This window comes from Cebus imitator, unplaced genomic scaffold (genome assembly GCF_001604975.1).
Source record: "Cebus imitator isolate Cc_AM_T3 unplaced genomic scaffold, Cebus_imitator-1.0 Scaffold356, whole genome shotgun sequence".
NCBI classification, from domain to species: Eukaryota; Metazoa; Chordata; class Mammalia; order Primates; family Cebidae; genus Cebus; species Cebus imitator.
In genome coordinates, this window is record NW_016107671.1 from 526,377 (window position 1) to 539,103 (window position 12,727).

General features: G+C 50.9%; 1 protein-coding gene across 2 annotated transcripts in view; it reads right to left on the reverse strand.

Annotated features, from left to right (window-relative positions):
• Nucleotides 1-12,727, reverse strand: part of EIF3K (eukaryotic translation initiation factor 3 subunit K) — a 14,887-nt gene that overhangs the window by 1,152 nt on the left and 1,008 nt on the right. Inside the window, exons 1-7 of one of the 2 annotated variants that reach the window (XM_037730737.1) lie at nt 11,692-11,790; nt 9,399-9,524; nt 8,604-8,724; nt 6,733-6,807; nt 2,741-2,807; nt 2,559-2,636; nt 1,048-1,173 (exon numbers count right to left, since the gene is read on the reverse strand). In XM_037730737.1, coding sequence (XP_037586665.1) covers nt 1,048-1,173; nt 2,559-2,636; nt 2,741-2,807; nt 6,733-6,807; nt 8,604-8,621 — 364 coding nt within the window. In that variant the 5' untranslated portion in view covers nt 8,622-8,724; nt 9,399-9,524; nt 11,692-11,790. Of the gene's footprint in view, nt 1-1,047; nt 1,174-2,558; nt 2,637-2,740; nt 2,808-6,732; nt 6,808-8,603; nt 8,725-9,398; nt 9,525-11,691; nt 11,791-12,727 lie in introns of those variants that run through there. The other variant, XM_017506583.2, reaches the window with a different exon arrangement.

The following is a 12,727-nucleotide window of genomic DNA, read 5'->3' on the forward strand; positions in this document are numbered from 1 at the left end:
GGTTCAGGCAATTCTCCTGCCTCAGCCTCCTGAGTAGCTGGGACTACAGGCACGCGCCACCATGCCCAGCTAATTTTTTGTATTTTTAGTAGAGACGGGGTTTCACCATGTTGACCGGGATGGTCTCGATCTCTTGACCTCGTGATCCACCCGCCTCGGCCTCCCAAAGTGCTGGGATTACAGGCTTGAGCCACTGCGCCCGGCCCAAATGCACCCTTAAAACACCTGACTCACACTCAAGAGGGTGGGGGGGGACCCGGAGGAAGGGAGCAGCCTGCCCGTGACAGGCTTCCTGGCTCCAGCACATCTGTTCGGTGCCATGAGGAGCGGCAGTGATGCAGCCCCTGTGGCTGGAGTAACCACTGCACTCTCTTCAGTTGAGCAAGCAGCTGAGCCTGTGTTAGTTACATATGTGTATCATCATAATGAACATTTAAGGAACTGTGTGACTGGCTCTTTGCTAAGCGTTATACGTGCATTCATGCTCATGATTCTGAGGTAGGTTTAGCAACTTACAAGGAGGGCATCTACCTTATTGTGTTGATGTGAGGATCGAACGACGTAAGAGAAAGGACCTACACCATGTTTATCCTAGTTACTGCTGCAGTTGTCCCCATTTTTTAGATGAGAAAACTGAGGCACACAGATGTGAAATCACCCAAAGTCGAGAATCAAGATTCCTACTGTTCACCTGACTCCATGTCTGCACATGAGGCCTGGACACCCCAAGGATTAAAGAGGGCCAACTGGATAGGCCTCAGGGACAAGGGTGCAGAGACTCCTGCGAAGCCCCGCTGGGCCCCAGGAAGTCTTGCTGAGAGCTATGCGGCAGGACACAGGGCCTAGAAGTTCCAGGGAAGGACACCCAGCTCCCCGCCATTCCTCCGTGGGCACGAGTCCTGAGACACAAGGTGAATGGAGTCGGGCAGGTCCAGACTGGCCAGCCCTGAACATGCACAGATCCACCCAGGTCCTCTGGGCCCGTCTTGGCCTCCCTTGAGGATACCCCCTTAGTCCCAAACCCCAAGGCTGTGGGCCACCACTCACTGTCGAAGTCGATCTTCTCCACGATGTTTTTGGGTTTAATGCTCTCTTCCTGGCTACAGATGAAGATCTGCCCTGACTCGTCGGCGCTCCAGCCATATTTGCTCATCCACACCTTTAGCTGGCTGTCTGCAGGTGACAGGGGTAGCGAGGGGCTTCTGTCAGCCTAATCCCACAGTTCCAGGGTACTGGGAGGCAACAGGGTCATGGCTCAGGAGGCCAGGGCAGCCTCCACTCCCTATCTCCTGGACAGCAGCAGCCGGCCTGGTCTCCTGGCTTCTGCCCCTGCCCTCCCACGGTTCATTCTCTGAATGGCAGCCAGAGGGAGCCTTTGAGCTCCCTCAGCCTCATCATCCTGGGGCTTCTGCCTTAATTTCTTTTTTTGAGACAGAGTTTCGCATTTGTTGCCCAGGCTGGAGTGCAATGGCGCCATCTCGGTTTACTGCAACCTCCGCCTCCTGGGTTCAAGCAATCCCCTCGTCTCAGCCTCCCAAGTAGCTGGGATTACAGGCATTTGCCACCACGCCCAGCTAATTTTATATTTTCATTAGAGACGGGTTTTCTCCATGTTGGTCAGGCTGGTCTCAAACTCCCAACCTCAGGTGACCCGGCTGCCTTGGCCTCCCAAAGTGCTGAGATTTCAGGTGTAAGCCACTGTGCCTGGCCAATTTATTTTATTTTCTATGCCTCTCTTTCTTTCTCCCTGGACAAATCTTGGTTCCTAACAAGAGCAGCGTGTGGAACGGTTACAAAATTATGACATGACCTTTACTACTAACAATACACTTTTTTTGCCCTTAGAAGATAAGCCAGGCAGGGGCTGGGTTCGGTGGCTCATGCCAGTAATCCCAGCACTATAGGAGGCTGAGGTGGGAGGATCTCTTGAGACCAGGAGTTTGAGATCGGCCTGGGCAACAAAGTGAGACCCCCATCTCTTTAAGGAGAAAAAAAAAAAAAAAAGACAACTGCCTGTAGTTCAGTTACCTGATAAATTTTTCTGTACAACTATTATCGTTTTGATACAGGTTCATGTAATGGTTTTTATATACAATTCTAAGTCATGTTCACATCCTTTAATTTCCTTTCACTTATAAATATGTAAAACATCTACCTGATATAAAGCACTTAGTATAATGTATGACATAACATGTCCAATAATAGTTAGCTTCCACTTGGCCAGGCGTGGTGGCTCACGCCTGTAATCCCAGCACTTCTGGAGGCCAAGGTGGGCGGATCACTTGAGTTCAGGAGTTCAAGACCAGCCTGGCCAATGTGGTGAAAACCTTGCTGGTACATAGGGGGCACTCTATTAATGCAGAATAAATGAGCAAATGGCCTAGGATCTCCCTCAAGGCAGGATCTGTCTTATACCACGTTCTTATTTCCTCCCTGGACTGGGCCTTCCATTTGGACCTGATGAGACCTGGACAGGCCCGTTGGAAGAGCTGACTGAGGTCCACTGCCCCAGCAACCCCCAACCTCCCAGATGTGTACAAGGACCCAGAGGGCATTACCCGATAGATCCCCGAGCATCTCAGCCAGCAGCCAACGGTCGATGTGCTGATAAGTGATACCCACGACATGGCAGATGACTGTGGAGGTCAGAGACAAAAATGATGAGGAGCTGTCTCCCTGGACCTGGCTGCCACTCCCCACCCCTTCCCCTTGCAGAGCCCAGGCTCAGAGAGGGACTCACACTTTCGGACAGAGTCTTCAAAGCCAGTTATACCTTCCAAGAGGTCCATGTTTTCATCCAGGGCTTGCTGTAATGGGAATTGATGTTCATAATGTTTATCCTTTTAAATTTTTTGCTTTTATTTTCATTTATATATAAAGATGGGGTCTCACTACGATGCCCAGGCTGGTCTTGAATTTCTGGGCTCAGGTGATCTTCCTGCCTCAGCCTCCCAAAGCGCTGGGATTTTTTGCTGTTGTGTGACAGAGACGAGGACTCACTGTATTGCCCAGGCTGGTCTCAAACTCCTGGGCTCAAGTGATCTGCCCACGTTGGCCTCCCGAAGTTTTGGGATTACAGGCATGAGCCACCACTCCCAGCCTACGATGGTAATCTCATATATCAAGAATGTTCACCTCTGTAATGTTAACAAGAATAGCAGCTATCAGGCCAGGCATGGTGGCTCATGCCTGTAATCCCAGCACTTTGGGAGGCTGAGGTGGGTGGATCACTTGAGGTATGGAGTTCGAGACCACCCTGGCCAACGTGGTGAAACCCCATCTGTACTAAAAATACAGAAAATAGTCAAGCATCGTGGTGGGTGCCTGTAATCTTCCCAGCTACTTGAGAAGATAAGGCAGGAGCATTGCTTGAACCTGGGAGGCAGAGGCTGCACTGAGCCAACATCGTATCATTGCACTCTAGCCTGGGTGACAGAGCCATACTCGGTCTCAAAAGAAAAAAAAAAGCAGCTACCATTTGAGCATTGACCCCACATGGTAGCCATTTGAGCACAACCCTGTGATATAAGTTACATCCATTTTAGAGATGAGGAAACCAGGGCATTTAGGTGATTTGCCCAAATTCCTGGAGGTGAGGCTTGAACCTGGCAGGCAGAAACCACATCCCTGAGAAGGGAGACAGACACATACTGGCTCAGTGCATTCAGCCACCTCCCCTTGCTTCTGCCTCACTCAGAGAAAAGGCCAATCTTACCATAGCCCATGAGGCCACACAGAATGTGTCTGTCACCTCTGTGCCCTCACCTCCGCCCACTTGCTCCTCATTCACCCTGCTCCAGCCACAGGGGCCTCCCCACTGCTCCCCAAACCCGCCAGGCACCCACCCACATCAGGTCCTTTGCACTCGCTGTTCCTGTGTGTGGAATTATCCTCCTCCATGGCTACCACCCTCCCCTCCTTCAGGTTTCTGCTCAAATATCAGCTCCATGGCACGGGTTCTCTCTAACAGAAGGGAGGGAAATGAGGAACCCACAGGAATGCCAAGAAGGTGCAGCCAGTGAGGTGGGCAAAATCCAGATCTGTGACTGGGGGTGGTGGCTCAACCTGTAATCCCAGCACTTTGGGAGGCCGAGGCAGGAGGAACACTTGAGGCCAGAAGTTCGAGACCAGCCTGGTCAATGTGGCAAAACCCCACCTCCACTAAAACTACAAGTATTAGTTAGGCGTGGTGGTGTGCACCTGCAATCCCAGCTACTCAGGAGGTTCAAGTGGGAGGATCACTTGATCACTTTGGCCTTGGAGGTTGAAGCTGCAGTGAGCTGTGTTTGCATCACTACACTGTGGCCTGGGCGACAGAGTGAGACCCTGTCTCAAAAAAAAAAAAAAGTATGCAGTCAGCTGCACATAAAATGTCAGGGTCTGGGATGGGAACAGGTGAGAAGAAAGGGAGGTGAGAAGAAAGCATGAGGAAAAGTCCAGAGTTGGGGAAGGACGACCTCAGCTGCAGCTGGGGATGGGGGAGACACATGCGATTTAAGAGAAGGAAGCAGAATGGAGGAACTCGCAAAGAAAGAGGGCTGGAGCTACTGGTCAGGCCCAAGAATAGAGGGATGGAGATGCAACAGGGGTGAGCTGAGAAGCTAGAAGGAAGTGGGCAGAGTGAATATGCTGAAAACTCACAGGAAGAGGAGGGGAGCCATTATTGGTGAGGGCAGTGGCTCCCAACATTGGCCAGATGTCCAGATCACCCAGGATAACTTTTTAAAATCCCAAAGCCTAGGCTATACTGAACCAATTACATCAGATTCCGTGAGGGCAGGGCCCAAGTATTAGTATCAATTTTTAAAAATGCTTCAGAGGGTCAGGAGTGGTGGCTCATGCCTGTATCCCAGAACTTTAGGAGGCCAAGGTAGGCAGATCACTTGAAGCTAGGAGTTCAAGACCAGCCTGGTCAACATGGTGAAATCCCACCTCTACTAAAAGTACAAAAATGAGCCGAGCATGGTGGTGCATGCCTGTAGTCCCAGCTACTCGGGAGGCTGAGACAGGAAAATCGCTTGAACCCAGGAGGCGGAGGTTGCAGTGAGTTGAGATTGCGCCACTGCACTCCAGCCTGGACAACAGAGTGAGACTTTGTCTCAAATAAATAAATAAAAAGGAAAAGAAAATAGCCTGGGCACAGGGGCTCATGCCTGTAACCCCAGCACTTTGGGAGGCCAAGGTGGGTGGATCACAAGGTCAGGAGTGCAAGACCAACCCCGTCTCTACTAAAAATACAAATACAAACAATAATAATAATAATTAGCCAGGCATGGTGATGGGCACCTGTAATCCCAGCTACTGGGGAGGCTGAGGCAGAGAATTGCTTGAACCCTGGAAGCTGAGGTGGCAGTGAGCCGAGATCACGCCGCTGCACTCCAGCCTGGGCGACAGAGTAAGACTCCATCTCAATAAAAAAAAAAAAAAAAAAGAAAAAAAAAAGCCTCACAGGCCCAATGTGCAGAGAACTGGCCCAGAGTATGACTGAAACAGAAGGGCTGAGGTCAGATGTAGCACAAGATAGCTGGCCAAGAGATCAAGAAACCCAGAGGTGTGGGTGGTCAAAGGATCCTCTGTGTGACTTTCTAATCATCTAAGAATTAGGGTGGGAGTGGTACAGGGCACCAGTGAGAAGGAGCTGAATTCATCAAGAAACAAAAACCAGTCATCAGAGGGTCTGATACCAACAAAGTGGGGCAGGAAGTGATGACATGTGCACTTTAAGACCGGGGGTTTCTGGCCGGGCACGGTGGCTCACGCCTGTAATCCCAGCAGTTTCAAAGGCCAAGGCGGGCAGATCACCTGAGGTCAGGAGTTCTAGACCAGCCTGGCCAACATGGTGAAATCCCATCTCTACTAAAAATATGAAAATTAGCTGGGCATGACGGCACGCCCCTGTAATCCTAGCCACTTGGGAGGCTGAGGCAGGAGAATTGCTTGAACCTGAGAGGCGGTGGTTGCAGTGAGCCCAGATGGCACCACTGCACTCCAGCCTGGGCAACAGAGTGAGACTCTGTCTCAAAACAACCAAAGAACAAAGAAAAAACAACAAAAAAGACTGGGGGTTCAGAAGGGACAGGAGCAGGAGGTGATCCAGCCTCCTACTCAGGAGTCTGCAGAAGTGGGGGGCCAGGTTCCAGTTACAGCAAGAAAGGCAGAGCACATCAGACAGGCAGAAGAGACGGAGAATTTCTTTTTCTCGAGATAGGGTCTTGCTCTGTTGCCCAGGCTGGAGTGCAGTGGTGCGATCACGGCTTACTCCAAGGCTCAAGCGATCCTCCCACCTTAGCCTCCTGGGGAGCTGGGAGTATAGGCACATACCACCACACCCAATTAATTTTCAATTTTGTAGAGATGAGGTCTCGCTGTGTTGCTCTGGCTGGTCTGGAACTCCTGGCCTCAAGCGATCCTCCCGCCTCAGCCTCCACAAGTACTGGAATCACAGGCAAGACGCTACACCCAACCTGGAGGACTTCTGATCAACGGTGGGTACTAGAGGGCCCAATGGAAAGACAGGAGAGAGGGGAAAGGGTCGGCCGCAGCCTGTGGGCACGGGGATGACCTGTGAGTACCCACTCTGCGAGAGGATGATGATTCCACAAAATCACAAGTGCAGAACACCAGGCCCACCATCAAAACAGGAAGCCAGTCAATGCGCACAGCTGTTACTTTTGGCATTCAGCTCTACACGGCCCTGCCATCTCCCTGGACCCTGGACCCCAGGGAAGTTACCCAGAAGGTCTGGAAGTGGCAGGTCTCCAGCAGGTCCCCGAGGTACAAAATCTGCCGGATTGGCCGTTCTTCTTGCTGGGAGGAGGAAGCGTTAAGGAAAACTGGCCTTGGAGCCTGAGGCTGGGCCCCAGATCACCACTCCCCACCTATCTTCTTCTGACTATTTTCTTCCAAAGGTTCAGCCGAGAAAAAGAGCTGGGAAAGGAAGCCGGCTGATTTCTCCTGAGGTATGTGAGGGAGAAAGGATTTGGCGGCAGGACTGTTTGTAATGACAAAAAATGAGAAATGATGTCCCTGGCCTGGTGGCTCAGGCCTGTAATCCCAGCACTTTGGGAGGTCAAGGTGGGTGAATCACTTGAGGTCAGGAGTTCAAGACCAGCCTGGCCAACATGGTGAAACCCTGTCTCTACTAAAAATACAAACATTTGCTGGGTGTGGTGGCAGGTGCCTGTAATCGCAGCTACTCAGGAGGCTGAGGCAGGAGACTCACTTGGAGGCAGAGGCTGCAGTGAGCCAAGAACGTGCCACTGACTCCAGACTGGGCTACAAAATGAGACTCCATCTCAAAAAAACAAAATTAAATAATTTTTAAAAGCCAGGCACAGTGGCTCACACCAGTAATCCAGCACTTTGGGAGGCTGACATCAAGACCAGCCTGGCCAACATGGCGAAACCCTGTCTCTACTAAGAATATAAAAATTAGTTGGGCATAGTGGCACGCTCCTGTGGTCCCAGCTGCTCAGGAGGCTGAGGCAGAATAGCTTGAACCTGGGAGGCGGAGGTTGCAGTGAGCCAACATTGCACCACTGTACTCCAGTCTGGGCGACAGAGAGAGACTCCGTCTCAAAAAACAAAACAAAACAAACCAAACCAAACCCTGCAGCATTCCTATGTCAAGCTTCCTCTATTTCTGTAAGACAGCGCCGAGCTCTGCTTCCTTTAGCCCATGAGTGTCCTCTCTGCTTGGACCACCGCTGTCTACCCTTCACCTAACTCCTTATGTTTTAGATGTTCCCTCCTCCAGGAGGCCCTGGTTTATTGTTTCTAGTTAAAAACACAGAAGAGTGAACAATAGCAAGGAAGGTCTTCCCTCCCGTCTCACAGCCATCCTTCCTAGGAGGTAACAGTCATTTGCAATTCTTTTTTTTTTTTTTTTGAGACGGAGTTTCGCTCTTGTTACCCAGGCTGGAGTGCAATGGCGCGATCTCAGCTCACCACAACCTCCGCCTCCTGGCTTCAGGCAATTCTCCTGCCTCAGCCTCCTGAGTAGCTGGGATTACAGGCATGTGCCACCATGCCCAGCTAATGTTTTGTATTTTTAGTAGAGACGGGGTTTCACCATGTTGACCAGGATGGTCTCGATCTCTTGACCTCGTGATCCACCCGCCTCGGCCTCCCAAAGTGCTGGGATTACAGGCTTGAGCCACCGCGCCCGGCTGCAATTCTTCAGGACCTTTCCAAATGCTTCTTACAGAAATGTAAATCCAGATGGCTGTGTGCATGTCCACATATTCCTCCGCCCAAATGGTCAAGTGCCTGCTCTAGCTCTTCTTTTTTTTTTTTTTTCCGGAGACGGCGTCTTGCTTTGTTGCCCAGGCTGGAGTGCACTGGCCACTCTGGCTCTTCTAACCCAACCCTGACCACTCCAGGCTATCACTGTCAGTCTCCTCACTGGGCTGTGACAGCTTTGTGAGAGCAGGGCTCAGGTCTTCTCAGTCACCACAATGTCCCAGCCCCGTCCAGCACTGACAGGCTGGACCAGAGCAGGCATTTGGTGTCTGTGGATGCACCCACAGGCCATCTCCCGGGAATGCACGTACCTTGACTCTGGCCCCCTCCCATTCACCACCCGCGCAGGGCAGGAAGGATACATGTGCCTGGTCAATCATGCACTTGCACAGGGTGAAGTCGGTGTGTGGCAGATTGGTGAGGGCCTTCAGCAGGATCTGGGCGGTGACTGTGGTCTGAAAGAAGGCTGGGTTGAACTGGTACCTAAGAAAGAGAACAAGAGATGTGGCCACAGTGGAACCTACAAGTCCCCAACCCTCACCAGGTGCCAGGCAGGCTGTCCACTGCTTTAGCAGACTTTGGGAATTGGACATGCCTGGGTTCCGATCCCAATCCCAACGCTTCCTGGCTGTGTAACCTTCACCTCCCTGAGACCACTTTTCTCCTCTGTGAACAGGGATAGTTAATGCCCACAACCACCCAATGGGGTAGACACTGCTAAGTGATTCACTCACAAACGAGAAACAGCCGCAGCGGTCTGGAGTAGTGGTTAAGGAACCAGAGCCAGACTGCTTTGCTTTAAACTTCCTGCTGAGTGACCTTAACCTACTTACTTATGACACGAGGAGCAGAGAAGAGAGATTAAGAGACACTGAAAGGCTGAGCACCAGAGAAAGGAAACTGAGGGGCTACAGTTTCCTCCCTTGCAAAACAGGACAACAGAGGGGTGTGTGTATGTGTGTGTCTCACGCCTATAATCCCAGGTGTGTGTGTACGTGCGTGCGTGCGTGCATGTCTTACGCCTATAATCCCAGCAGTTTGGGAGGCTGAGGCAGGTGGATCATTTGAGGCCAGGAGTTCGAGAGCAGCCTGGCCAACATGGTGAAACCCCATCTCTACTAAAAATACAAAAATTAGCCAGGTGTGGTGGCACATACCTGTAGTCACAGCTACTTAGGAGGTTGAGGCAGGAGGATCACATGAACTTGGGAGGCAAAGGTTGCAGTGAGCTGAGACCATGAGAGCATGCCAAGGCATTCCAGACTGGGGAACAGGGTGAGACCCTGTCTCAAAACAAAAACAAAAACAAAAACAAAACAAAAACACGGTGGTTTCGTATAAAAATAAAGAAATAAAAAAATAATAAAAAAAAGAAAGCAAGCACCCAAGCACCCAAATAAAATTAGCTGGGCTTGGTGGTGCATACCTGTAGTCCCAGCTATTCAGAAGGCTGAGGTTGCAGTAAGCCACGACTGTGCCACTGTAAAGGCCAGGTGCAGTGACTCACGCCTGTAATCTCAGCACTTTGGGAGGCTGAGGTGGGCAGATCACGAGGTCAGGAGTTCAAGACCAGCCTGACCACCATGGTGAAACCCCATCTCGACTAAAAATACAAAAATCAGCTGAGTGTGGTGGCGCACATCTGTAATCCCAGCTACTCGGGAGGTTGAGGCAGGAGACTCACTTCGCCTCGGGAGAAGATTATAGTGAGCTGAGATCGCGCCACTGCACCCCAGCCTGACAACAGAGCAAGACTCTGCCTAAAAAAAAAAACACACACAAAAAAAACACCATCACACTGGATGGATCTCACAAACCCTGTGCTGAGTAGCAAATGCCAGACACAGAAGAGCTTGTGCTGTATGAACTCCATCTGTATCATGTTCAAAGTAGGCAAACCTGAGCTAAGCTGATCCAGATGTATGCATGCATGGTAAACCATCACATAAAGCCAGGCCATGAGAGCATGGGGGAGCCCGGGAGTTGGTTAGCACAGAGCATATGGGGTAAAGAGCCTGTGGTGCTAGCAATAATTACGTAGGCTTTCATTTATTAATTTGTTAAACTACATGTTTGCTTAATGTATTATTAGCCTGTACGTGTGTTCTGTTTTACTTATTTTTGAGATGGGGTCTCACTCTCTCGACCAGGCTGGAATACAGTAGCTCGATCTCGGCTCACTGCAACCTCTGCCTCCCGAGCTCAAGCAATTCTCCTGCCTCAGTCTCTCAAGTAGCTGGGACTACAGCCGTACACCATTAGGCTCAGCTAATTTTCTGCAGAGACAGGGTCTTGCCATGTCACCTAGGCTGCTAATTCTTAATTTTTTTTTCTTTTTGAGAAAAAGAAGGGTCTCACTCTGTCCCCTAGGCTGGAGTGCAGTGGTGCATCATGGCTCACTGCACCTGGATCTCCCAGGCTTAAGTGATCCTCCCACACTGCACCTGGATCTCCCAGGCTTAAGTGATCCTCCCACCTCAGCCTCTCAAGTAGCTGGAACTACAACCACACGCCACCACATTAATTTCAAATTTTTTTTTTTATACAGTCTGGGTCTTGCTATGTTGCCATGGTTGGTCTTAAACTCTTTGGCTCAAGTGATTCTCCCACCTCAGCCTCCAAAAGTGCTGGGATTATAGGCATGAGCCCCTGAGCCCATCCTTAATTGATTTTTTTTTTTTTTTTTTGAGACGGAGTTTCGCTCTTGTTACCCAGGCTGGAGTGCAATGGCACGATCTCGGCTCACTGCAACCTCCGCCTCCTGGGTTCAGGCAATTCTCCTGCCTCAGCCTCCTGAGTAGCTGGGACTACAGGCACGCGCCACCATGCCCAGCTAATTTTTTGTAGTTTTAGTAGAGATGGGGTTTCACCATGTTGACCAGGATGGTCTTGATCTCTTGACCTCATGATCCACCCGCCTCAGCCTCCCAAAGTGCTGGGATTACAGGCTTGAGCCACCACGCCCGGCCCCTTAACTGATTTTTTAAAAAACCATCCCTCCAGGCCAGTGGCTCATGCCTGTAACCCTAGAACTTTGGGAGGTCAAGGCAGGCAGATCACCTGAGGTCAGGAGTTCGAGACCAGCCTGACCAACATGGAGAAACCCTGTCTCTACTAAAAATACAAAATTAGCTGGGCATGGTGGTATATGCCTGTAATCCCAGCTACTCGGGAGCCTGAGGCAGGAGAACTGCTTAAATCTGGGAGGGAGGTTGCTATGAGCCAAGATCATGCCAGCCTGGGCAACAAGAGTGAAACTCCATCTCAAAAAAAAAAAAAAAAATCCAAAACCATTCCTCCTCCTGTCCCGACTTCCTTGGCTTCCTAGTCTTGCACACCAAGAGATGCTGCATTGTGCAGGATACCACCAGCCACCCCCTTGCCCTGTACTGGGAGTGGCACACTGCTAGCTGCTGGCATGGGAGTGAAGACAGAGAGCCAGACACTTACAGTTTCAGGACAGCCAGGTTGGCTTCCAGATCATAGGCATTTTCCTTGGCCTGCGTCTCCACATAGCGCTCCAGGGTGGCCAGGTTCTCAGGATTGTACCTAAAGCAGAATCAAGAAGAGTAAGCAAAGAGGAGACAGAAGCTGAGGCCAGTCACTTTACTGAGCAAGGAGCCACTGGAATGTGCTCCTCACCTTCCCCACTAAACTTGGCATGGGCCACTTGCTTTATCCAGGTAGTGAGTTATGTCCAGTATAATTGCTAATAAAACTTATCCCGGACCTCTCGCCTAAGTTCTAAACTCCACTGGAGCCCTGGGTCTTGCCTAGGATGCCCCCCAACCTCTGAGCCAGACAGTCACTGCAGCCTGTACACCTGGCCTCCTGAACATCTCTGCTACTCACCCCTTCCTCCCCTGATCAGGTCTCCACTCTGATCCCGCCCTATCCTCTCCTGCCTACCTCGCTGCCTACTTCCCTCATTTTTGCCTGAACACTCTGGCCTTTGCTTCCCCCATTTCATTTGCAACCTCTCCCGGCTATCACCGTCTGTTGTCAGGTGCGTCTCCCTTATGGAATGGGAACTCAGACAGAGAAAGCATGATCTGCCGCTGTCTGATTCACCTGTTGTTCCCAGCATTGCCTAGCACTCACAGTTTATTTCAGTAAATGCGTGGTGAATGAATGACACATGGCAATGAATGACGTGAGGAGCAGAGAAAGGGAGACATTAAGAGGCACTCAAACGAGGCCAAGCAGAGAAGGAAACCTTAAGGCAATTCAAGAAGATACTAGGCGGGGGAGGTGGTTTACATCTGTAATCCCAGCACTTTGGGAGGCCGAGGCAGGAGGATTATGAGGTCAGCAGCTCGAGACCAGCCTGACCAACATAGTGAAACCCCGTCTCTACCAAAAATACAAAAATTAGCCCCGCGTGGTGGAGCGCGCCTGTAATCCCAGCTACTCGGGAGGCTGAGGCAGAATAGCTTGAACCCGGGAGGCGGAGGTTGCAGTGAGCTGAGATTGTGCCACTGCACTC